The 27,081-nt window shown below is 35.8% G+C and overlaps 3 protein-coding genes across 3 annotated transcripts in view; 2 read left to right on the top strand and 1 right to left on the bottom strand.

Moving 5' to 3' along the window:
* The window catches only part of LOC306876848 (double-stranded RNA-specific editase 1-like), a 173,236-nt gene that overhangs the window by 107,340 nt on the left and 38,815 nt on the right, over nucleotides 1-27,081 (top strand). The window lies entirely within an intron of this gene.
* Nucleotides 17,525-20,788, top strand: LOC306876849 (uncharacterized protein). Its single transcript, XM_079428279.1, has 6 exons — nucleotides 17,525-17,792; nucleotides 18,515-18,643; nucleotides 18,961-19,154; nucleotides 19,351-19,498; nucleotides 19,944-20,148; nucleotides 20,228-20,788. Exons 1-6 carry the CDS (start codon nucleotides 17,580-17,582, stop codon nucleotides 20,530-20,532), a joined length of 1,194 nt encoding a protein of 397 aa, XP_079284405.1. The 5' UTR covers nucleotides 17,525-17,579; the 3' UTR covers nucleotides 20,533-20,788.
* Nucleotides 20,197-24,737, bottom strand: LOC306876850 (uncharacterized protein). Its single transcript, XM_079428280.1, has 5 exons — nucleotides 24,562-24,737; nucleotides 24,078-24,346; nucleotides 23,545-23,735; nucleotides 21,635-22,721; nucleotides 20,197-20,786 (listed from the first exon to the last, which is right to left on the bottom strand). The coding sequence occupies exons 1-4, from the start codon at nucleotides 24,649-24,651 to the stop codon at nucleotides 22,618-22,620; spliced, it is 654 nt and encodes a 217-aa protein (XP_079284406.1). The 5' UTR covers nucleotides 24,652-24,737; the 3' UTR covers nucleotides 20,197-20,786; nucleotides 21,635-22,617.

Consider the following 27,081-nt stretch of genomic DNA (forward strand, 5'->3'; position numbering starts at 1 on the left):
TTTTTATTATTTTTTTCAGCTGAATTATTATTTTAGGACATAAAGTTAAACTGAATAAAATACTGCCTTGGCAACAAGCTGAAATAAAGTCAGCAATAATGTATTTTATTTTAGTTATTTCAAGTATGGATTTTTAAATGCTTCTAGTTGTAGTCATCTATAAAAAGCCTGTCTTACATGGATTGCATTGCAGGGTGTACTGCAGCAGGACAAGAATTGTAATGTGAAATACAAGCAGTTTTTGGTAAAGAAAGTAGTTTTGTTGAAAGGATGTTAGGGAGGGGAGTAAACGTGTCCTTTTTGGCCATGTGAACCCATGCTTTGGATTGGTTGAGGGTGCTGTGATGTCATCACCTGGACTGGCGAGAGCAGACTGCTCTTGCCTCAGGTAAAATAGCAGGATACGTGATAGAGAAGGGAAGTGAGAAAACAAATCCGGCGCGAAATCTCCAGCGGTCTGTGTTTACTCTGTCTAACCTTGTAAAGCTCTACTAGTGTCCTCTCCGCTGAGCTCTCTGCTTCTCTCTCTCCTCTCACCAAGTAGCGAAAGCAGAGGAGGGGGAGGAGACCACGCATGTGTTTTTGTGTGTGTGGTGGAGCGAGGGAAGGGGGCTGGTGAGTGCCTCAGACGCACAGAACAGGGCAGTGCAGTCAGGTAGCTTCCTGTGTCCGACTGGAGCATCGGGGTCAAGTGGCCATGGCCCTGGTTGTGGACGCCGCGCACTGCATGGGGGCCTACTACTGCCTCGTCAGGACCCGATTCAAGCGGCGACGCAAGAAGCGCTCGGAGCGGAAAGGTCAGAACGCTTTCTTTAACAGGCCTGCCAGAGATCTGTGATCGGGTTCGACTTCTAAAACTTGATTGGATGCAGCGTTTTCTTCAGTGTGTGTGATTTGCATTTCTAGACTGGTATTAGTTGACATGAAACTCTTTAGGGAAGTTAATTTGTACTGCGGTGTGATGCATATAAAACCATTTTAAACTGTGATTTCTTTATTAGAGAACAGATTAGAGAGAATACAGGTAATATGTATCAGCATTATATTTGTAGCTTCTTCAGCTTTATGCAGTATTGTCATTTTATCACTTGAAATGGATGGAAAAAAGGCACTTTTTATGGTTTTGCCTGGTAAAATCGAAAGCTACTTAATGCAGTTTTCTGGATGATACAGCTCTGTGCATATGTGATAATATAATTTAAAAAAATTGGGTAAATCAGTTTAGAAACATAAAAAAATAATAGAAATCATTGAATGTTGCAGGTCCTTAAGTGTCTTAAATGCACTTTCCAATAATTGGAATTTTCTTTGAATTTTTTTATTTTTTTATTAAATATTGGTTATATTTAATGTTTTATTTTATATTTAAAATGTAATAGTGGAAGTATCCAAATTTGAATCAGCAATGTAATTTATTTATTTACTCTATTTGGAAATTAATTTTCCATTAATTTAGTGTAAAACTAAAGTGGAATTCATTCTCTGATTATTATAAACTAGATTATTTTTTTCTCTTTCTCAAACAAAATCTTTACATTACACATACTTTTATAAATTGTAAAAATTAATATTCGGACAAAATTATAATTCCTCTGTGAAAATAGTCCAAGTGAAGATTGGATTGAATTTAATTGAATTTAATTAAAATAATAATAATAAAATATTTTTACCTGCATTTTCCTGTTATAACACTATCATTCAATTACTAGATGAGGGTCTTTAAGTCCTTAATTGTATTTTTAATTTCTTGTAAGTCTGAAAAGGTCTTAAGCATGCAGATACCCTGATGATAAAGACTATTAAATCGGCTCATGCAGTATCGCATTGACGTAAAAAATTCATAAGGCAGTGTTTTCTTTAAAGTAAGTGGTTTGGTGAGATTTCTGCACTATTCTGTTTCTTGTTGCAGGAGTTCTCCTTTATTTCTGCAGTGTTTTGTGAATGATGGATGTTTCCGTGGTTAGTTTAGATGATGCTGTTCTCACTGGGATTGTTATGGAATGAGCAGCATATGTGTCTGATAGATCACCATGGTGATGAGCCACAAACAGGAAGAACAAAGGTTGCTCACAAGCATGCTGGAATTCGATTGAATCTTTAATAGATTTTATATGCATTTGAGTTTTGTTTATATTATGTTACTAAAGCACTAAAGGTAATTTAGATGTTTCTATCATCCCTGCTATCTGACAGACACGATGAATCCTGAGATGTCATACTTGTCTCTTTGACAGCTGTCGAGAGCAAAAACGAATCTGACCGTGGGCTGCTATTGAAGGCTGTCAGTCGTGTCACATGATGGTGGTATTTTGGAGAGGAGTGGATTTATTCAGAGTCTGCTGGAAGTTAGGAAATGTCACTTTCAGCAACTTTAACTTTGTACTTGCTCAACTCCTCTCTTTTTTTAATGTCATTTTAAGGGTACTTTAAAACATTTCTGATTAACTCGTTTCCATTTAGGTAGGTGTGAAATCTTATTTAAAATGGGAATATTATTTTTTTCTTTTGCACAGTCATCTGATTTTATATGAAGAGCTGAAGTGTGTAGAAATGCAAAGTTAATTAGCTGCTTTTTGCGGTAGGTAATGGAATTAAAGTTTGTGAAAGTCAGTTTGAGATCTACATTTTTAGCTTATTTGCCCAAATCTGCCTTAAAGGCATTTTTGAAAGTTTTCATCTTTTTTCGTTAACGTGTATAATAATTCTGTCCTACTTTGGAACATTACAGTACTTGGTGTAAGTGTTTAGTATTTAATAAGTATTTCACCTCTGATATTTATGCTTGCCTCCTCAAATGCACCCTGATTATGCAGTTACATCACATTGGCTGAAATGAATGTGCTGTGAGCATGTGGTGTGGCATTGAAAATCACAAATATGACATGGTGGTTAAAATGAGGGTTAAATACAAGTACAGTCAACCCTAAATGTATTCAGACACCTTCAACATTTCTCACATTGTCACAGTTTATCCGCTATAATTTAGAAAATGGTTATAAAAATGACAAGAACTCAAGAGTTAAACTGTGTCGGATCAAATTCATCTTGATAATGTCAGATAACTTTGATGAATTAGGTCGAATAGCTGCCAGCTGTTAAATTTAAGTACACAATTAGATAAAAACCGATTTTGTTCAGTCTGGTGTAAAAAGTTCATATTAGCAATTAAAGAAAAACACTGTCAGGTCAAAGTGTCTGAATAATTTTTGGTCCCAAATATTTATCAATTTTACTTTTAGTCCAGTGTATGAAGAATTTTTGGGTATAATATGTCACAGTTTACTTTATTTTGCTATCCTCACTTACATAAATGAACTATAGTGTCCTCCACCCACTAGTGAAAAAAATATCAAAAATGATATCTGGTGTCTGAATAATTTTTGGTTTGACTGTCTAAGCGGCAAACCTATACGGTATCACGTTCTTCAAGATGATTGTCATTTATTTTTCATTATTTTATTTATTTCATTTTCTATTTTTATTATTTAATTCTATTTTGTTTATTTTATTTTTCTTTCAGTTTTATTGTATTTTATTTTCAATTTTTATTGTTTATTTTATTCAGTTTTATTTTTAAATGTTATTTGTTTTTTTTGTTGTTGTTGTTTTTTAAAGTTGTTCTCTGAAGATATTTTTTTCTATGGTTTTATTGTTGATTGAAATACAAGTACTTTTTTATTGCCTTTTCAACCATTGTGGATTTTTATTTTTTTCATTGCATTCTGGGATTGGATTATCCGTGAAGAATATTTGCAATTCTGCTTTAGAATTTGGCCAAAATTAGGTATATTAGACCGCAGCATAGTTATGCATGAATATATGGTTTTGCATCAGGAGTGCGACTTAAAATGCTGTCTAAGTAGGCGGCTCACTAGGTTTTGGAGCACAGCTCATGTGTTTGTCCACCTGTCTGGGAGCGGGGTGAGGTATTGGGCGTCACACTCGGGCGATGTGCGGATGAGCCCTGGCAGGAGGTGTGGAGGCAGCCGCTGAGGTGTGCGTTTAGAGGAATTATCCGAGTATTCGCTGTTTGCCTTTACATTCTGAGACCTGAGAACTGAGACCTGTCATCCAGGCAAATCCTGCGCTGCTGAAGTGGCGTTTTCAGCGTGCCTCACACCCCTAATGCGGCCTGGCAACTTAAGGCGGCTTTGTCAAACCCGTGAGTTTGTCTCCTCCTCTTATCTGAGGCCGGATGCTGAAAGGAGGCAGAAAAACGGAGGCGTGATTCTCTTTAAGAAGTCTTCTGCTTATGTAATTCCCTCACTCACGGGCCTGATTGGGCCGCATTGTGTCGGCGGAGTCTCTCTGTGCGGTTGACGCCTGACGTTGAGCTGGATCGGAGTTATCTTTGGAACTTTAGGGGCTTTGCGTCACTCATGGTTCCTGCTGCATTGGTGGTTGTAATGAAAGTGCTGTGGCTTTGAAAATCAACTTTTTTTTGTTCTTCCTGAAAATGCTGCATAAATAAGACTACAGTTATTGATTTTGTGGAGGAAACACATGATAATAAGAATCAAGCATGTGTAAACCAGTATTGCTATTGTTAAATAAACATAAGACTACAAAAAATATTTCAAAGGTGAAATAAAATAGAATATAAATATTAATGAAAAGCTTAAAACTCTTAAATAAAGTTTAGAGATGAGATATTTAATCTGAAGTACTAAAATGGAAAAATAGATGAAAGCTGAATGGAACAATTTAAAAAACGCACAAAAAGAATAAAAATGACAAAAGCGCAAAAATACTAAAACTCATTCTAAAATTAAAAACTAAAAGCTATTAATAAATACTAAATTCTATACATTATACAAAAATAAACTATATATTTATTTATTGATGTATTGTTTTTATTATTATTATTATTTTTTCTCATAGAAGATATACATATAGAAATATCTGATATACAGATTTTTCAGGGCAGTACTGAAATACATAATACACTTGTTATTCTTATTTTTTATAAATGCTAAATATCTTGCCGATTCTACAAAGACTATGAATGCATTAGGGATGTAGTTGAGGTTCATTTAAAGGCTCTCCAGTGGGCCACTGATGGCATGTGGAGGAGAGTTTTCTGCCCAGCCAGCAGACTGGAGGAAATGAAGCTTCTCTGATGGAGTGAAGGGAGCGTGTGCGGTCTGATAATGGTGTATCTGGGGACGATCACCATAGCTCTGCTCACTTTATTATGCTGTATGAACACACACAGCAGTGTTCTGTACATACATCACTCTTTAGTGTCTGTGGCATTAAACTCACTCACATAATTAACTATAAACATGTTGATAATTTAAACTGAGAAAACTGATTGTTGTAGCTACTGTGTAACACCCTTGTGGCAATGTTGAGAATGAAAATGTTTGAAAACAGGATTATAAATTCTAAAATATAAATGACATTTTTAAGAACTTGCATGTTTGTTTTAAAGATTTTTGTAGTATCTGATGGCCTTTTATGACATTTTCCAAGCACTTTATGTATTTGATCATATATTTAATTCAGGGAAATTTAAAGCTGGTGACCTTTTGGGGTGTTTTTGTGTGTAATAGCTGTGTATTTTTCTGAAAATGCACTAAAATGAGCAGATTAAGTACAGAAATTGTTACAGCTAATGTAATGTAATAAGTTTACCTAGTAACCCAGTTGGCAATACTCAGTCAATCAGACAATTAATTCATAATTAAAAGCAATTAAAAGAACAGTTCTTATTCCCCTAAAGTGATACCATTAAGCTTTTCTTTGCTCATTGATTGAATGAGCTCATGCCACTGGAAAACAGAGGCGATCCGCAGCTCTCCAGTCTAAGAGAGAGTCATAGCAGCACATGGTTGAGATGGCATAATTAGCCTGGATCAGTGAGGAAGAGTCGTCTGGTGTGTGTGTGTGTGTGTGTGTGTGTGTGTGATGCTGTTGTCATCCGTTCGTTTCTCAGGCTCATTACCTGCAGGTTGCAGTCTGAATAACTGCTAATGTTTCTGAAGTAATTCTTAAACAAGCTGCCCGCCCACATTTAATGACTCACTCACTGCAGACCACCATCTCTCTCTCTCTCTCTCTCTCTCTCTCTCTCTCTCTCCCTCTCCCCCCCGGTTTGGTTAATTTAATGTTGATTGAGCTCACATTCATCGCATGTCCTTCACTTGTTAACTTTGTGTCATTCATTCGTCCATTCAGTCTGTTTTTTATTTCTTTCGTTCTTTCATTCTTCCTCTTAAATTAGTTTTGCTCTCTTCTGTTTGTTCTTTTCTTTGTTTGTATGTTCATACTGTCTTTTGTTCTCTTTTCATTCATTTTTTTGTTGTTGCTCTTGTTCTTTTATTAATTCCTTCATTCTGTAGGATGTTCATTCTTTCATGCGTTCATTTATTTTATTATGTAATTATCTTGTATGTTTGTTTATTTTGTTTGCATTTTGTTCTCATACTTTTGGTCTTTAATTCTTTAGTTATTTAGTTTTTTTATGCCTGTTCTTCCCTTGATTTGTGCTTTAATTTTTTTCCATTACTTCTTGTTCTTTCTTGTTAGTTTGTTTCGTTCTGTCTGTTTTTCTTTAGTTTTTCCTAGTCATTCCTTTTCATTAGTTTTTCATTTTTATTATTTTTCATTTAGTTTTGCTCCCTTCTGTTTGTTCTGCTATTTCTTCCTTGTTCTTTCTTTCCATCTTTCATCTGTTCATTCACTTTTTTTGCTTTAGTTTTGGTTATATTTTTTTCTTATATTTCCTTGTTGCCTATTTTCATTCTTTTTTGTTTTTGTTGTTGACTTGTATTCTATTTGGTTAGACTTTATTTATTGTATACATGTAACGATACCTTAAAATCAAGTTTTACCTTCTATTTATTTATTGATTGTTATTGTGTTCATTCTTTCATTATCTTGTATTTGGTTTCTTGTTTGTAGTTTTTTTTTTTTTTTTTTTTTTTTTTTCTGTCTGTCTGTTATTAATTATTGGGGAAGCAGTTGAGACTGTTGACAGTATTAGCACATGCGTCTGTGCACAGTGCCGTCCGTCCGTCTGTTTTATCTCCCTGTGATGTTTCAGTTGCTCAGCGCTCCTGCCTGTCCATCACCGTTCCCTTCAGAGCTGTTAATAACCCAGCCACCGGCTAATCCACTCAGGCATGTACACGCACCCAGCGCTGCCTTCATCCCCGTGGATATTGGAGTAACTGACCTGGCCTTGAATTAGGAGTACAGTGATAGTCATCTGTTGTGAGCAGCGGGGCCGCTGAGGCGAGGAAAATAGGCAGGGAAAGAGACGAGCCCAGAGAGAGAGAGAGAGAGAGCCAAAGACGAGAAAAGACAGGATGATACATGGTGCTGAGGCCAGCAAACTTCCTGTCTGTCCAGTGTCGGTTAGGAAAGCTGAGGATTAAACACACACACTGAGCTGGATATAAGCTCCAGGGGCTCATCTGTGCTCATAACCGAGATTTTGAAGCAATTTGTCATGCTTCAAGATGCCACATCAATCCTACAGTCCCACACAAGGAGTCACGCCTCTGAGGGCCAAACACATCTTTTTCAATTTTAAAAAGTAATGTGCAATCTAACAATTTATTAGTTGCTTTTGATAAATTTGTGTTTAACATTGTAGTAGGTGCTTTGGAAGTGACTGTTTAAGGTTCAATACATTAATGTTTGTTAATGCAGTAGGTATGAATTTTTTTTGTTGCAATGTTTATATTACATTTTTACATTATTTGCTGTTAATTAATGTTTATTCATAATACTTGAACTAAAATGTACAGTTATACTGTACATTGTTACAGTGTATTAAAATGTTAATGTTAAAATGTTTTATTAGTATATGTAGAACTTAACTAATTTGTTAATATTAGTATAATATAAATTTATATGATTGATTTAATATTAATATTTCATATATTAATAACATACTTTATACTTGTTTCTCCTTCACTTCAGTTTTGCCATTACTCGTGAGCAGGCGTTCTGCCATATTTCGGAGTTTGCCTTTCTTGTGAACTTAGCACACACAAACACAAACCTGCTTTTTACTGGCGAGAGGTTCCTGCAATGACAAGTCACTCCAGTTAGTGGCGAGTGATCTGCTCATTAGCACAGAACCATATCTGTCTTTCTGTCCTCACTCTGATGTTTTCATCTACAGATCAGGGCGAGTGGTGTGCTGGTATTTTTTTGTTGTTGTTGTACCTCGCAGCATTAGGACACCGAGTCCTAACCAGACACTAAGCGACAAGTGATAAAAGGCATCTATGCAAGTGTGAATTTTATTTATTTATTTTTTTATCCCTAAGCAGTGAGCATAATGATTTTGTCAATGGCTTTTGGGTTTTTTGAAAGAAGTCCCTTATGCTCACAAATGTGCATTTATTTAATCAGAAAAACAGTAAAATTGTGAAATACTATTTTAATTTAAAATAACTTTTGAATGAATTGAGAGTTTAATTTGTTTCTGTGATGCAAAGCTGAATTTTCAGCATCATTACTCCAGTCTTCAGTGTCACATGATCCTTTAGAAATCATTCTATTAGGCTGATGTACTGCTCAAAAAACATTCCTTGTTATTATCAATGCTGAAAACAGTTGTGCTGCTTAATATTTTGTGGAAATGGATAATAAAGATTCAGTATTATTTTGAAATTTTACTATTTTGTAACACTAATCCGTGTGTGTGGTATATACAATAACATTTATAAAATGCTGATAAACTTAGTCATTTGAAGTGATAATTTAAGATGTACATAAACTGCAGTGAAAACATATTTAGAGAATAAATTCCTAAATCCATATAAAAAGTTATGTGGCTTATACTATATATATATATTAGGTCTGATAATTGGCTGCTATGCCCTTCCAGAACATGCTATTGCTCTAGACATAAGGCATCTGCCACAGATCAGTAGCAAACAATTCATCAGAGCATTTGTCTGCCTAATTAATTAAATGGCTTTTTTTTTTTTTTTCAAACGAATGAAGTATTTCATTAAATAAACGAGCCATAATAGCTTTTCTAGTGGACGCCACTTCCCTTTAACGCATAGGATGCACATGTTTCTTTATTCCTAAATAGTTTTAGCAATATATTTTGCAATGACCCAGAATACAACAGCAATGCAAGCACTCAGAACACTGCTTGTCGTCATGGCCATGAATTTTGCGCAGACAAGCAAGCACCACTAGTTTCCTTCAGAAAATGTGAAAATCTAGTTTGTCCACTGATGTTAATAGTCCCTCAGTCACAGCTATACTAGTGTACGGTTTTAATAGAGTCAAGATTTTTATTTGTCACATACACAATTATACAGAGTATAACCAGCAGTGAAATGTAGGGTCTTGTTCTGGCCGTCGTCTCTCCTGGTGGTCTTCTGGCGTGAGGTTTGCAGGTACACGTCTGGCAGCTGCTGTTCCCGCTTTGACAGCAGCTTCATTTATCAAGCCCCAGATATTAAGAGCCACTTTATCAAAGTGTCTCGTCGCAAGCTTTTGTGCAGGAAATCCTAAATGTGTCTGCGGTCTAAAAACCCTGTAATTTGCGACGAGGTAAAAATGAGTGTTGGCAGACTAATTCCAATCTGTTATTGGTCATTAAAGTGCTGAAATTCAATAATGGAGCTGGATGTTCTCAGCAGCGCCTGGTTGCCATGGTGCCAGTCAGTCGGGGCGGTCGACTGCTCGCAGGCCGGTCTGAGGTGGCTGCGCTCGTCTTCCCAACATGCCCAGCCCATCAGTTCTAATCAGGTGGAGCGACAGCCTGCCCCATCCGCAGGGACCCCTCTCCATTAGGTGCTCGGCTGGCCAGCGTCCGCCACACGTGTAGTCCATTAAGCATCGTTACGCAGATGCAGAACCGGGCAAGGAGAAACTCTGGAGCCACTTTTGAGGAAAAACTGGACAGCATGCATTAAGAGGACGAAAAGATTCTAGATTCTTTTGTCACATCATTTATTTCCCTTTATATTTATAAAGTAATTCAAAATTGGGAGAATCTTATAAAATCTCTCTGAGAACTTGCCCTGGTCATATTTCAACCCAAACTATGTGAATATAGAATTATATATCTTATTTATTTAGCATTGATTTTTATTTTATTTTTTACTTTAGTTGTGTCGTTGTTACATGTACGTACTGTAATAACAACAACAGTAAAAAATGATGTACTGACATGCAACTAACCCTAAACCAAACCCTATTTCTAATCCTATTGTAAGTACATGTTGTTAATTAATATTACTTTAATAATTATCACTTAAGTAATAGTACTTAAAGCTGCAGTCTGTGACTTTTTTTGGTTAAAAATGATCCGAAATCAATATTTAAGAAAGTACATAACCAGCCAGTGTTCAAAACTATCACCTTACCAGGGGTTAAAGCAAAAAAAAAGCCCTGAGTCTGAACTTTTTTCCGGGGTTTGGGGGGTTGCGGGGTTGGACACATACACAGGGTTATATTTGGCAAAAAAAAAAAAAAAGAACATTTATTTGAAAAATATTTTCCTAAACTAGTAACGTATCTGCCATTGTCATTAGCCCTTTTCAGGCTCAGACTACAGATTATGGTGGGCTATTTGAAACGGCAATATCAAGAAAGGTTACTCACTACAATATTGTGCAAAACATTTAGGAAGCTTTTGATATCAAGTTTTGCTGGTTAGCTTTGTCCTTGATAGGATACAAGATGACCTAAAATCTAAAACATGACATTTCTGAAATTTTGTCGAAAAGAAATAATGGTAGATTAAATACTAGGAAATTAATATAAAATGGGAAATATACAAAGACAGTTTACTACAGAAAACTACAGTTCAGTTCGATTAACAACAAAACAAAAATTAAAATGCTCCAAGAACTGATAACCTAAACATGGTTCGTACAGATACTGCAAAATGAAAATCCAGGACTTTTCAAGCACTACTTTTTTGGTTTTCAAGGACTAAAATCGGATCTCACTTATCAAACAATATTATTATTTTCTTTTAAATTCTAATAAATAAACTAATAAAACAAAATGGTACAAATAAAGTGCATCACATGCAAAGAATGCAATGACCATGGCAACTATGGCAAAGTTATTGCTTTCCTTATGCAAACTTTTTTTTTTTTTTTCATGAATATATGATTGACCTGAAGAATGAAAGCTATATCGTACACTTGGAAAATGATGAGCTATATCACTGCTTATCGACACTAGGGGTGTGACAATACGCTGTCAATAGACAAACTGCAGATAGCCTACTAGAACGACACAATGTTTTAATACTTTAAGAAATTTACAAATGACAAAATATTTGTCTTTTAATCACAAAAAGTAAAATAATGCATTTGTATTTTGAAATGTTTTAACTAATCTAGGGCTTAACTAACGTTTATTTGGCTAATCAAGTAATCTACCGATTACTTTGACAAGTGAGTTATCTGATATTTTTTACTAATACAAATAGAACTAAGCGAAAAACAGGCTTTATGATGACTATATTTATATATAAACTAACGATGAGGTAATAATAATTAGCTCAAGTGCATGGTTTTATTGAACAACACTGTTAAAATACATAATGTAATATGCCTATGTTATAACAAGTACATGCAGAGGGCGCCACTGGCCTGGTGATGTTTCATGTGATTCAACAACGTTTAAATCCATAAAATTTTTATATTTGGCCACATGCAAAGTCAGACACTTTTATTTTGAAATCGCGAAGTACAATAAAACGCATATTTTAGAAATATGTTGATGTACTCTCCTGTGTTGGCGTAGGTTTATAAATGATTAACGTTACAAATCAAGTGTGTTTTCCCAGATGAAGAGTTTAGCCCCTTTCACACATACAGTGTTTATTGGTAAATTACCGTAGATCATGTGTGAACCGGACCTTTTCATAACTACAGGTAAATTTGTTCTGGCAATCATACCGTTCTTATGGAGATGACGTGATTACTCTGAGCTGTTTGCAAAGCTCCGCTGCTTTTTAAATAGCTTTTCTATGTAAATATGGCGCTAGATAGACATCTTTGACCATTGTGCCTCGCAGCTTTTTCAACGTATCGCACACGAGACCCACGCTTCTTTTCCATTCATTAGCTGCGACTGTGCAATTAGATACTATTATCGCGTCTCTTTTTTTCCCTCAGCCAAACACCGCATGCGGAGATCCGGCACGGTGCCGGAGAGCTTTAAGCCCTGCCTTATTTTAGCCCGATTCACAACGGTTATCTTATTTTTTTTATTTTATTTAACCTTTATTTAACCAGGAAGTCTCATTGAGATTTAAAATCTCTTTTACAAGAGAGACCTGGCCAAGGTAGCAGCCATACAGTAAGACAATTATAAAATACAAGTACACATTACAACAATATTTAAACACATCCTCTCAACAAAAACAATCGCAAGCTTCCCGCTGCAGCCGTGCCGGAACACCGGATCACAACCCCACGCATGGAAGATGAATCCGCAAGAAACTGCAATTCTAGTTTTCAAACAGAGATGGCGACAAAGAGGCAAAAGTTACGGACTGCAGCTTTAAATATGTAATTACACTGAACCAAGGTCACCTTAAAATAAAGTTAATAAAGTAAACCTAATTTTCTGACAATTAAATTTTCCCCTTAAATTCTCATTACTGTACTGAAAAAAAAAAATAACCTAAACTAAAAAAGTTAAATATTTAGGCCTATACATTGCATTTATACAGCATTATGCAGATTAATTATACAATTAATACTGTATTACATAATTTAATAAAATAATTAAAAAAACTAAACTATTGAAATCATTACTGTTAAAATTAGTAAAAAAAGAAACTGAATTATCACGAAAATATCACAATGCAAAAATATTTACAGTTCTGAAAATAGAAAGATTTACTCCGTTTCTGCTTAAGGAAGCTAAACTGCTCAGTGAAATTAATTCAAATATTGCTTAAAATATTGGAATTTAGATTGTAATATAAATGCATTTGTTGCTTTTAGTTTTTGTTTTTTTGTAATATTCACAAATGTTACTAAAGATAATTTCAAAATAATCTAAACTGAACAAGAGTTTAAAAAGTAGTTAAACAATATGCATTAAAACTTAAAAGTAATATTAATAACAGTATAATCAAATATAAACGTATAAAAACCGAACTGAAGAGTAGACGGTAGTTATACAAATGTCATGTCTATAAAAATATAAACATTACCATGGTTTTTTTACAAGGTTACTTTTCAGAAAAAAACTACTTGAAAGTCAGTTTCTCAGTGTTTTTGATTTCCGGAACCAATATATGTAACAGTCTGCTAAGCAGGCAAGTTAGAAATGTTGCATGTCCACAGAGCCTCCCACTGCATTCAGTTGTAATGACGAGATTTTGCCGAAATGTTCTGTGAGAAAGTGAAATTCTTTGTTGCCTACAGCTTTAAATAGTCGATTATTATTGTTTATTAATTGATCAGCTTCGTAATTATGTAGTTGCTTTATATCTGTCTTTATATTCCACCTTTTGCAGATAACAAGAGTGATAACTGCCATGATTGAGCAAATATTGACTACTTCTGGAATGCAGGTCTGGGGCTGTAATGGAAGCGGATGCTCCTCTATTCTGGGAAGGGCTCTTATTTCTTCATGGCTGTTTGAGGCAGTGGAGCGATCCATCTGTGTTAGGCCACACACAGGGGCCGCTGTGATGGCTTGGGCTCTGTGCTGAACTTTTGCACGTCTCATATCCCTCTCCATTTGCACAGCACATCCATCTATGTCCACTCTCCCTCTCTCTTCTGGTCTTTTACTCACTCGTTCCCTCACTCACACATGATTACTTTCCCTGCAGAGAGCCCTTTGACCTGTGGTAGAGACACCTCACAGGCTGGCTTAAGGGGCACGTTTGCAGCCTTAGTTATCATGCTTACAAGGTGGAGGTGTATTGATATTTTTTTTTTTTTTTTTAGGGCAGTATTAAAGGGATAGTTCACCCAAAAATCATTTACTCACCCTCAAGTTGTTCCAAACCTCTACAAGTTTTGGTTACACTTTGTTTTAAGGTGTCCTTGTTACAGTGTAATTATACATTTAAGTACTGAATTAACTACATGTAAAAATTCGAAACTAAAAATTTTAAGTCAGCGGGGTAACACATTATTTTAAGATGAAACAACAATTTTATTTTTTTTACAGCAGTTAGTTACAGCCCCCAAATTCAGCATTCAAGAGTGCAGATATTTGCCCCAAACACAATGAAATATTTTACTTTTGTGAAACTTTGCTTGTTTTACTCTGAGTCTGCGTGCTGCTTGACGACAAAATATTTCATAAATAGGCTTCTTATCACTGTAAAAAGTGATTAAGTTGACTTTACTTAAAAAATTGAGGAAACCCGTTGCCTTAAAATGAAGTCATTAATAATAAAAAAGTATAAGTTAAGTGAATTGTCAATTGTCACTTAACTTTTTATTATTATTGTTTACTTAATAATTTTAAGGCAACCGTTAAGTCAGCATCACTTCTTACAGTGTAATCAAACAGTTGACGGTACCCATTGACTTCCATAGGATTTATTTTTTCTGTACTATGGAAGTCAATGGGTACCGTCAACTGTTTGGTTGCCAAAATTCTGCCTGATTCGTTCAACATACAGGCTAAACTGTGTTTTGTAGCTAACTGAGTTGAGTTAGACACACAAAAAAAAAATGCTAGTAAATTTTCACAAATAATTACAAAGAAATGGCAAGTAATGTGGAATTCAATGTGAAATTCAGAAGTAGAAGGACTGAAATACTGTATTTTTTATCTTTAGTAGTCTCTGTTTTATGTGTAACTTTCTTTACAACTTCGGAAAATCTTATTCGAAAATGTGTATTTGCATGCATGGTCGTCTTTCTTGCAGCTATTTGCATAATGATTTGTGATTTGGTATAGTCTTTTTTGCATATACATATATAATTTCAAGCCGCCTATAAAGTGTGTAGTTTGTTCTAAGATGTATCCAGAAAGAATCCAAACCTAAACTTGGCAAAATCTATAATACGGTTTTATTTCATGCCCTGGATGCATTTGCATTTCCTTTAGAAAATGCAAATCTGGGTTATTTTCAATCCCAAGCCTTTGTAAATTATTTGAGTTTGTATGTTCAGATTTCATTGCAGCATGAAAGAAAGAAAATATTTAGCACCGAGGACCTTGGCATAACTATTTTCTTTGTCCCACTGCGTTTATTGTTAGCAAGATGTGGTCGAACAGTCTCAAGGCCACTGGATACAATTAGTAAAATACAAGCTCAAGGCCGCTGGAGTCCTCTGAATCATCTCTCCTTTTTTAGAAATGTTCAGAAACAGGCACTTTTCTTTTCAGTTTCCTCTTAATTATTTTATGTAAATAGCTTTATTAATGACCATGGCCCTTGTGACTGACTGCAGGGCACTGAAAATCAACATTTGCAGCTTCCCTTTTCTAGCAGTGTTTACATGCACTTAAAACGTTTGATTTCAGTCTTTTATCAGTTTTATCAGTCAGTTATGTACAAGTCTGATTCTTTTGCACATAAACTGTCTTTCAAAGCTTTCAGGTTGAAAGTGCCAATAAATATTGTTGAATTGTTACAAAAGATTTCCATTTCAAATAAAAGCTAAACTGACCCTTGGTGAAGAAGTTTCAAAATGTCAGTATTGTAGCACCAACTTTTCCGTAAATATGTTTTTGGTCTGCCAAACTTTTAATGTTATGATGAGACAACAATTTTGTATCAGGACAAACTTTTAAGGATTTATTTTGTGAGATGGACTCAGAAAAACCTTTTTTTTTTTTTTAAGAATGATTTCTGAAGAATCATGTGACACTGAAGACTGGAGTAATGATGCTGAAAATTCAGCTTTGCATCAGAGGAATAAATGACATTTTAAAATATATTCAAATGGTTATTTTAAATTATTATAATATTTTGCAATATTGCTGTATTTTTTTTATTTTATTAATGCAGCATTAAGACGAAATCTTTACAAAAACCTTTGAATTGTGTTGTATACACTAAAAGGTTTTGTACAAACAAACTCTGACTATTGCACTTCAGTCATTAGAGTTTAATGTTGAGGCCTGTTTGCAAAGGGGTTTCATATGCTGCATACTAATTCCTTCAGCAATATTATGCAGTGTTTAGCCTGTGTGCTCAGGATCGCTCCGTTTTCCCTGTGCTGTCCGCTTTAATCCCGTTAATACCGTGGTGTTGAGCTCTTCTGTTTTCCCCCAGAAGTTTCTGACTCTGTTGTAAGCCGCACCTTTGGAAGAATCCTGTGAAATCTTCCTGAAAACCTCAGTAGCACGACTTGCATTTTATTGCATCACATTTATGTAGACAAGTGTTCATGCATGGGAGATTTCTTTATTAAATTTGCTTTCTTTGAGACATTTTTTCAAACTTACTAACGCAGACGTGCCAAGGTTTTCTGAAGTGTGGATAAGTCTTGCAATTTGTTTATTTATTTTTCAACTCCATTTCTGCCCGAGTGTAAAAGTGAAAGTCTCCTTGTGAATTTGGTTGTTATGAAGCTACTAAAGCAATGGAGCATAAATCCTTAGCTCAGCACTGTCTGAGCCAGCGTTCGGTCGCAACGGGTTGTATTTCTCAGCCTAAATGGAGCGGAGGTCACAAATGAAGGGGGATCTGAGAAGAAAAGGATCCTGAAGCATCTGTTAAAGCCTGTGAGGTGGATTGATGGGGGAGGTGGGCTGTCATCTGTCCCGGTGTGGCGGTCACTCGACCTTGGAATGATGGACTCTGGGAGAGCAGCCGTTTATTGGCCCTCCTCCAGCGCCTGGTCTTTCATAGCTACATATGTGGGTGATTTATACCCCAGCACACATGCAGGGTGGGCGGGTGTAATGTACAAGCGTGTGTGCTGTACGACTTTGCCACACTAGAGACAGTATGTGCTTTTGCTTTATGGTTAACTGCGGTACTCCAGACTGCAACGGAAGCTTTGTGAGTCTGTATGCGGTTTCATCAGTTATCATGTTGTGAGGTGACATTCGTTCATTAAATACATCTGTAGTGTGAACACCGATGTTTTTTTGACTTTCAGGTGAAAAGATTGTTGACTTTTGTCACTACGTCACAAATGACTGTCACTCTGAGTGATTTTTATCCAAATAAACTAAGAATTGTCAATATGACATGTAATTTAGGTATCAGACTGAACATATGTAATTGGAACAAAGTATATTACTGTGTATACAATACAGTGCTCTATTGCATAAAATAAAAATAGTCGTTAGTGGCAGCCCTAGATTGAAGGTCCGTGTATATTTTGGTCATTGGATTTTCCTTTCAGAAACGGATATTAAAAAACAAAAAACAAGTGGTTATTTGATTTTTGTTTTAAAATACAAAATATAAAATTAAAATACAAAGCGTTTCTCTTTTTCAGTGTCAAAAAGAGATGAGCGAAATTTTAAAAATGATTTGAATTTCACTTTCTATTTCGGATATCAAAAAATAAAATTACTTTAAAACAGAAACGAAAAAAAGGCCCTTTTGTTCATATTCCGAGACCGGATGTGACTAGCACTCACGTGACAAGACCGCCACATTTGACAGTGCTTAGCCGTGCTTAGCCCAGAATAAAATGTCTTTAGAACCTTACTCAGTTATGATTTTAGACATGGCAAAACAAGGCCTGTCATCCACAGAAATCTCAGCGCAGATATCACAAGTAAATGGGGGAGCAAGAGGATGTTCCGCAAGAAACGTGAGGAGATTTTGCAGTGAAAATGGATTAAGTTTGATGGGACTCCCTGACGCACATTTGGAGTTGGAGGTGGCAAAAGCTATAACCGAGGTATGATCCTGCTTTTTTTTTTTTTTACTACAGAGAGAGAGAGAGTATTAAATTTATTATTATTATTTTATTATTGTTCATATAACTGTTTTATTGTGTTTGTATATATTATGTATATATTTTATTTGTATATGCTTTGGCAACATTGTTTCAAAAAACTTTCATGCCAATAAAGCCCTATTGAATTAGAGAGAGAGAGAGACAGAGAGAGAGAGAGAGAGAGAGATGGTTGAAATAAAAACAGTCAAGTCAGCACTGAACATGGGTCTGTAAACCAATTTACAATTGACTGGTCTGCAATATGAGAATTATTGTTATTGAGATTAAAAAATAAATAAATGGCTGTAAACTGTCCCAAAATATATACCTCTCAAAAAATGTACTATAGCCTACAGTAAATTTTATAGATTTAAGAATTGAAGTTAAGAGAGAGAGAGAGAGAGAGAACATGTGATATGCACAGTATGTCCCGCATTTATATGTCTTATCAAATTTATTTGGCTGGCATCTTTTATGCCCGTTTATTACGAATGGTACATAAATCCCAATAAATAGCCTCAGCCTTCCATTGTTTATAAATAGTTTCTAAGTCACAGTTAACATAATCCTCACAACACTGATACATTCCATAACACAAAAACGTTTTATTTCATTAAACAGACATCAGTTGGTAAATATTTGGAACGTAGAAAAAGACAGGCTGTATATTTTTTATTTTCTAGACTGGACCTACATATGGAAGAAAGATGATGAAGGGGTATCTCGCCACGAAAGGAGTGCATGCTGCAGAGATACGAATTGGATCAGCGCTCAGAACTATTCATCAGCCATACCATGAAGCAAGACGTCAGGTCTGTTACTGTCTCCTCTCTCTAATACATAATCAAATATGTGGATGGAATTTATGTGTAAATATGAGATAATGTTTTTTTTTTTTTGTCTGTGTTTTATTTTTTTGCTGTTTAGCTGCAGTTACTTAGATTAAGATTAAAAACTTGCAGATATTTATATTAAGCCTATAATCAGAACAAACCCCTAATTTTCATTTTACTTTTTTGATAGAGACACAAATAGACAATAGGTTATATTTGTAAAATATGCAGCCATATAGGACTAATGAGATTTATTTTTGTGTGAAATAGTTACATCGTTTTCCTATCTCTCTTAGGGTGCCCGCAATCTCAACCCCATACCATATCAAGCTGATTACATGGGTCAAAAGGTTCATATGGACCAAAACGAAAAACTGGCTATGTTTGGGGTCACCCATGTTTTAGCCATTGATGGCTTTAGCAAAAAGATTGTTGGTCATTCTACAATGCCTATAAAAAACAACCTTGCCATCTATGAAGATGTTTTCAGGTAATGGCAATTATTATTATTGTGGACAATAAAGAAAGTGCATACACATGGCTAACATTCATGATAGAATATAAAACATATAATAACTGTTGAACATCTACAGTATATTGTTATGAAGCCTATTATACTGAGAATAACTAATAACAGTTAAGTTTGAAAAGTTTTGCACAAAATAAAACACTTTTTTATCCAATAGGCCTGCAGTACTTGCCTATGGTATGTGGGACCAGGTACGAGTAGATCATGGCAAGGAGTTTTATTTGACGCTTTTCATGCAGGAGCTGCTGTCATCTCACCGCCATAATCAGGAGCGAAGGCCATATATACAGACTTCATCCACAAAGGTACAGCTCAACAGTTTGTTTGGTTGCTTCAGCAATTCACTTGTATCCCTGCTTTTTTATTATTATTACTATTATTAGTTTTGCTTTAGCAGTATAATGTTGTTTTGCATGTATGAGACAAATTGTCATTGGTATTACTATGCTTTCCAAATTTTATAGTTAATTAAACAAAATTAACTGGCTGAGAACATGTTTCTTTTTTAAATCTGGTTACAGCTTAATAAAAAACTGCTGCAGAAGCAATTACATCCTATTTGTCTTCAAGCAGAATTCCTGGTAAAACTATAAATTTACTTGTTCGGCGGTCGATGTGCATAATGACTGCTGAGTTAATACATTTACAGATTTACTGGGAATCCTGCATGACCATTTTTCCTTAATAGACTAAGATTTATTTACCCACCAGAACAAATTGACTGATTACACATCTTTGTTGCAAATTCAGAATCATATAGTTGAACGAATCTGGCCTGAAGTCAACAATCGTGTCAACTATCCACTGAAGACAGCACTTATGGGGTTGGTGGATCAAGAGGAAATAGACATGGATGACAGCCTTGTGAGATATTGTGTGTCCAACCTTACTGGCCGCTTGTGTGAGATTGGTCTTACAAGGCTGGTGGAGTCATGGAATGCTCATAGAATTCCAGGTGAAATAAAACCGTGTTTCAAAGATTACAAGAGGCATTCATAATTTTCAATACCATCAGTATGTTCTTTATTTTACAGGTAAAGGAACACCAAATGACTTGGCTGGCCGTGGGTGTCCCAAAAAAATCCAACAGGAGCTGTTGCCTCATTCAGCTGAAGCAGCAGACCTTTACAGCCAACAGCTGGGATCATCACTGACCAGGCATTCAACTTTTGGAGTTGATCCATTTTCAACTGAACAGGACAAGATTACAGTTGAGAACCAGTTTGCTGAGCATTATTCAGACATTTCAGAACTGTACTCTAGAGCAGTGAACAATGACTTTGCCCCATACAAACAGGCATTGCTCTGTCTTATAACCACAACTCAGCGCAATGTGTGAAAAGCCATTAGCTCTATTTAACTGTTAACTGTAAATTTGTTTGTGTAAAAATTCAACATGTTACTCCTCTTCAAAAAGGGATCTCAGAACAGAAAATGTCTCTGACAGACCATTAATTTCAAATATGGTGTTGTTTGCAGTGTTCCCTCTACATTTTGCACAGTGCACAGAGGTCTCCTGCCACTGTACCACACATGTTTTGCAGCCAATAATGCTCCGGCAACACTCTGTGAAGACTGGCTCCTCGATAAATTCTAAAAGACAAAATGAGAAAAACTAGTCATTCTTAGTGTGTCCATATGACCTTAACTCTTAACCAGCACCCCTTCTTTTTTGAGAATTTTCTGAAAATGACATATAACCAACTACAAATGTCTGTAGCTCTTAAACCCTATAGTCCACAACTGGTCTTTTTTTAAACTTCTGATTGAACGACATCATACTCTACATTTGTTCACTACTTTTACCCACAATCCTCTCTGATTTAGAGTGTACATCCGATGTACACTTGCTGAAGCACTATTTACCACAATTCAATGTGTAGAGGACTGAGCTTTAGACAATTTTATATAGATGACTTGTTAAAATTAAATAAAATATTAATAAGGTAATTTTGTTTTATTAAAATATTATTTAGGCATTAACACAATTTTATGTGTTTGACTAACAGTCAGGTATTGTAATAATATGTGACGTTGTTAACATTAATATTTCATATATTGTCTAAATAATAGGTTAATAGGTACATCGGATGTACACTCTAATTCAGAGAGGATTGTGGGTAAAAGTAGTGAACGAATGTAGGGAATGATGTCGTTCACTCAGATTTCGGACACCGAAACTAATAGGCAGACACCCTAAATAGTGCACTATATAGTGGATAGGGAGCCATTTCAGACACAGCTTTTGTTAATGTATCGTTACATCATAAGTTTTAACACAAAGGTTTGCATTTGTACATGTAATTAATTGTAGTGGATGAGACATAGGTGACCATGGTTAAAAAATGTAATAATGCATATTTGGAAAATTACAATTCTTGATCAAACTGGATTCAAAATAAATGTACATGTGGGACAATGACTATCTATTGTTTACTCACTCATACAAATAACACAGCAGAATCCTTGCTTGATGGTCTGTAGCTGGGAAGGAGTCAGGATCACTCTTTGAGTGGCAGCTAGATTGGTGAGCTCTTTGATTGCTGCAGTGATATCTGGTAAGGTCTGTGATGCCAGTACAAGCTCTTCTATCTTCTCAGTCACCTCTCCAATTCCAGCAGCATCTTCATCTTTTCGGCTATTACAAGGAAAACACATAATAGATATACTGTTTGTGTTTTAGCGGTTTTGCTTGTGGTAGCCAAATAAATCTTTGGCCCAAACATTATAGAAGCCACTAAAATACAGAAGCATTAATGGCCAAAGGGTTGGCAAACCGGTGCTGATTTGAAATAAAGTTTCAATAGTCTGGACAACAAAGGTAAGGACAAATATGTAAGGGATAATGTATAGCGAGGAGGTTGTTATTAAGAATACAACCCCGACAGGCTGTATCGGGAGCCCGACGCGAAGCGGAGGGATCTTGAGCAGCCTGAAGGGGTTGTATTCTCAATAACTACCGACTCGCTATACATTATCAAGAAATAACAGACCGCATTCTACATTGGAATTAAACCAAGCCATGTAATAAGCGGGATAATGTATAGTGAGCCGGTTGTTATAGTGAATAACAACCCCGGCAGGCTGAACGGGATCCCGACGCTTATAGTTGTTATTCACTATAACAACCGGCTCACTATACATTATCCCGCTTATTACATGGCTACCTACAAAATAATAAATAAATAATTTGCCACGAATTATTGATTTTAAAAGGAGTTTATTGATTTAAAAACGATTGTATTGCTTCCGCCAAAGAAAATAGTCCGTTCTGCGTCCATAGCAACGCGCTGTTTTTCATGGCAACGGTCTGTTATCAAGAAATAACAGACAGCATTCTACATTGGAATTCAGCCAAGCCATGTAATAAAAGTAAATAAACAATGCCTTTCAATATATGGACAAATAAGAGAAATATGAATACTTAATATGACCTCATTCTCCTCCTTTTAGAGCCCTGTACCTCCTGGAAGGCCTGTTCTTGTATAGCAAGAATCTTTCTTGCATTTTGTTTCCAGTACTGGGACCCTTTACATTAGGGGTGAAAACCAGAAAAAAGGTTAAATCATCATGAGTGTATCTCATCCCCTCTAATTTTAAATCACAAAAGTAAAGACTTAAAAATAAAACAAAATTAAAAGTTTAGTTCACCCAAAAACAAAAATTATGTCAGTTATTACTCACCCACATGTTATTCTAACCCTGTAAGACTTCCTTTCTTTGTCGCATCATAATTTAAGATTTTTATGATGACATCTGATAATCACTCCTCAGTAGTGTTATAGGTGGCCGAAACTTGCTCAATCAGAAAAAATATTAAGACATTGTTAAAATAGTGAAAGTGACTCTAGACAACCATACGTTTATCAAGCGACGAGAATACTTTTTGTGCGCTAAAATCAACAAAATAACGACTTTATCCCACTATTTATTCTCTTCAGCATTGGTCTTGTGTGTTTCCTTGGTGTTTTTACTTAGTCTATGTGCGTAGAGCTTCTGGGTTGAACGTCACACGCACCACTCAAATGACCTGCGTAGACCAACAGTGAGCCTGTGTGAAGACGTATGAATAGTGGAATAAAGTCGTTATTTTGTTGATTTTAGCGCACAAAAAGCAATCTTGTCGCTTTATAAACGTATGGTTGAGCCACTGGAGTCACTTTGACTATTTTAACAATGTCTTAATTACGTTTTCTGATCGAGCAAGTTTCAGCCACCTATAACACTTCTGAGGAGTGATTTAGCTATCAGATGTCATCATAAAAATCTTAAATTATGATGCGACAAAGAAGGAAGTCTAAACTGAGATAATTTTCATTTTTGGGTGAACTAACCCTTTAATGTTTCTCACCAGTTGTGCCTTCAGACTCCAAAATGGCATTCCCCTGCACATCAGTCAATACCATTGGGTCATGACACCCAATGGCATCTTGAACTTTACCGATTATCCCCTGAAGGGTAGCCTCAGTTTCCAAAAACCGGATCACCACCATTCTGCTGGGACTCAACCTCCCACCAACCACCTCAGCAAGAAAAACCGATCTGGAAGAACATCATATTAAAATAATCATGCAGACAGACACTGCAAAAACATAACCTTCACCACTTTCTTGGCAGAGGTTATGAAAGTCAGGGGGGGGATGTTAAAATGTAAATGAAAAGTACAAGTAGTATTAACTATTACACTACAACTAAAAAGGAGGCAGCTGGAGATTATAATATTATCAAATGTGATGAGGTGTTTTTCCTTTATATCTAATTATATTAGACTTTCCCGTGGCGTCTGTCGTTGCTATGCAAACATGCACTGCGCTCTCCACAATGACCGTTTGCATCCCTGAAATTTATAAATCGTATCACAGTCATTTAAGAAGTTAACGTTACCTTTGAAATGTTTTAGAGGCAGTGGCCCTGGGGGGGGCTGAGGCAGCCCGCTGAGCAGATGATGATGATGTACTAGGAGTAACAGTCGCAGGTGATCGCATAAATGAAAAACGAGCTGTGGCAGTTGAAGATGATGAGGTGTCCTCCTCCTCACCATGAACCTCATAGTGAGCTCTTGGTGTAAGGTCCAATGTACTAAAAAAACCAGAAGCTCCAGGAAAAATGGCCACATTTGCGTCGTCAGTCACATATAGACTATGTGCTGAGACCTGTCAAGAAATGCATTTAAATCAAATAACCGCAAGTGTTTATTTCCAAATTTTTCTCAATTAGTTCTAATATTTTCCAGTGACTACTGAGAGATTAACTTCTTAAAATCAGACACCACAATGTTTCCGTTAAAAGAAAAGTTTTACGGTTTCGCCAGCGAACGTTAACGTTAGCTATCGTTAGAGATCGTACGTTAGCTTATAACATTTTTTACCTGGAAAATGCGACTTATTTTTTCTGCAGTCATGTCTTCTTCCCTGAGAGAGACTCTTTTATTGTTTCGAAAAACAACGTATGGCTCCATGTCTGCTCTGCTCTCACGCTCAATTAGTCGTCACAGCACGTAACTTAATTTCTTCACAACTGTCAAATGTGGCGGTCTTTTCACGTGAGTGCTAGTCACATCCGGTCTCGGAATATGAACAAACGGGCCTTTTTTTCGTTTCTGTTTTAAAGTAATTTTATTTTTTGATATCCGAAATAGAAAGTGAAATTCAAATCATTTTTAAAATTTCGCTCATCTCTTTTTGACACTGAAAAAGAGAAACGCTTTGTATTTTAATTTTATATTTTGTATTTTAAAACAAAAATCAAATAACCACTTGTTTTTTGTTTTTTAATATCCGTTTCTGAAAGGAAAATCCAATGACCAAAATATACACGGACCATTGAAGATGATCTTCTTCGCCGTCTCCTACTCCTTCAGCTTTTCACATTTCCTCCACAGAAAGCAATCTCACATAAAACTATTATATAAAAAATTCATCCTGCACTCTTTCTCCTTGCTGGCCATTCTTTCAACTCTAGTGCAGTGTGATGAACAGCCAGCTGTCAGTTATTAAATCCACTAACACAGTAAAAGAGAGTTTTTTTCCTCTCAGCTCAAGCTCCAGCATTCTCAAAAAACCCTTGCATCGCTTGGAAAACCTTGATGTTGCTGGAACAGTGAAATTCAAATGCTGGAGAATATTCATAACCATCATCTGAAACAAGTCAGTGAATTAGATGTTTTTGTATGAAGGAAGCTAGTTTCAGCTTCCTAGGCGCAATAATGTCATGTCTAGTGTTCAATAATAGATTAAGCTGAGCTTTAGACATAACCACGGTAATTTAAAAAAAAACACCATACTTAATTCTCAGTAGAAATTTAATTGTAAGGTGAAAAGAAAGGATATTACAATGTAATGCACATCCCCCGCATTATTAGAAACAGGTGATTCTGCCCCCTGCCCTTTTTTGACCCACTGTCAAAATTTCCACCCGCATTCTCGGATTTGTTACTTAGATTTGAGTGAACTAACATTCAGCCAATCACAAGGCAAATCATCTCTTGGGCGCGTCTGCCATGAGATTCAAATCTCCTGCTGCTCTCGTGGTTTCATTTCATTCTTTGCGATATATATAAACTTTAGTTTTTAGAAGTGTTTCATTATTATTTAATTATTTAATTTATAACAGAACTTTTGACAAAATTAAGGTCATGCTTAATGACCCCATTGCTTATTTCTCAGTAGAAATGAAATCATGAGGTGAAAAGAAAGGAATAATTTAACATTTATGGATTAATGATTAATTTCATACTATTTGACAGATGCCGTTTTAATTTAAGTGTCAACTAGACTTTTAGACAGTGCTGGATTCTTTATAAAATAATAATTCTTCTTTATAAAATTGACCAGAAGAACCTGATGCCTTTCCACCTCCTTATACTACCTAAGAAGGCAGTATTTTCCATGTTTTGGATGCAAACACAGTTTTTTGTTTCTGTATCTGTTATCTAAACTCTTAAAGAGGTTATTTGTGAAAATGTTAGTTTTTCAGAATGAACTTAAGCAGATGTTATGTACTACATTCTGAGTCGAGTGTGTCTTCTACAGGAATTGAGGTCATTGGTCTGTGGTTGTGCATAGGTTAATAGCTGAAGCCCTGTCCGTGGTGCTGAAGTCTCTGGTCTGGTGGTAGCAGTGCGTTCCATCAGCTGCTGCTGATACACGTTGGGCTCTCGGCCACCCTGCCCCCCGGCACTCTATTAGAGCACAGTAATTGGCGTTCAGGCAGGCGGAGAGCAGGAACTCATATCAGCAGCAGTATTATTAAATTTATTTGGAGAGCTGAATTTATTTGTCCTGAGGGCTTGTGTTTGACTTACGCTGACAGAGGCCCATACACTTTCATACAGTACATGCAGAAAATGTGTACGGTGCATGCTGAAGAGTAACTAATGTGGTTAAGATTTAGAGGCACTTGTTTATGAATATTAAGTGCATTGGTTTTTTCACAATATCCTTCATTCCTTCCTTGAGTATTCGGTATACATAAATTAGCATGTCGAGTAGAATGTAGAATGTCCTAGTTGGCCTTTTCCATAAAGCTAATGTGGAAAGGTAATTACAAAGGTAATTTGTACTGTTATGCACCAAAATGAAAAAAAAAAAAAAAAAAAAAATCCATAAGTAAGTTCATACAATGCCCCGTTTTATATTAACATCCATAGTAGGGGTGCTCCGATTCATTTTTGAGGCCAATCACAGAAAGCAGTATCTGCCGATCTGATCACCGATACCGATCTGATTAAAGCCTTCTTTTTATTATGTAGAATTTTTTATAGTGTTTTTTTATTCATACAGGAGTCTGCAACTGATCCGTGGCTGTTTACTACAGACACAACATTTATCCATTATTTTGATTTCAAATCCAAACATTGTTACTTAAAATGCTTTTTCAGCATTGTGAT

This window comes from Barbus barbus (genome assembly GCF_936440315.1).
Source record: "Barbus barbus genome assembly, chromosome: 11".
NCBI lineage: Eukaryota > Metazoa > Chordata > Actinopteri > Cypriniformes > Cyprinidae > Barbus > Barbus barbus.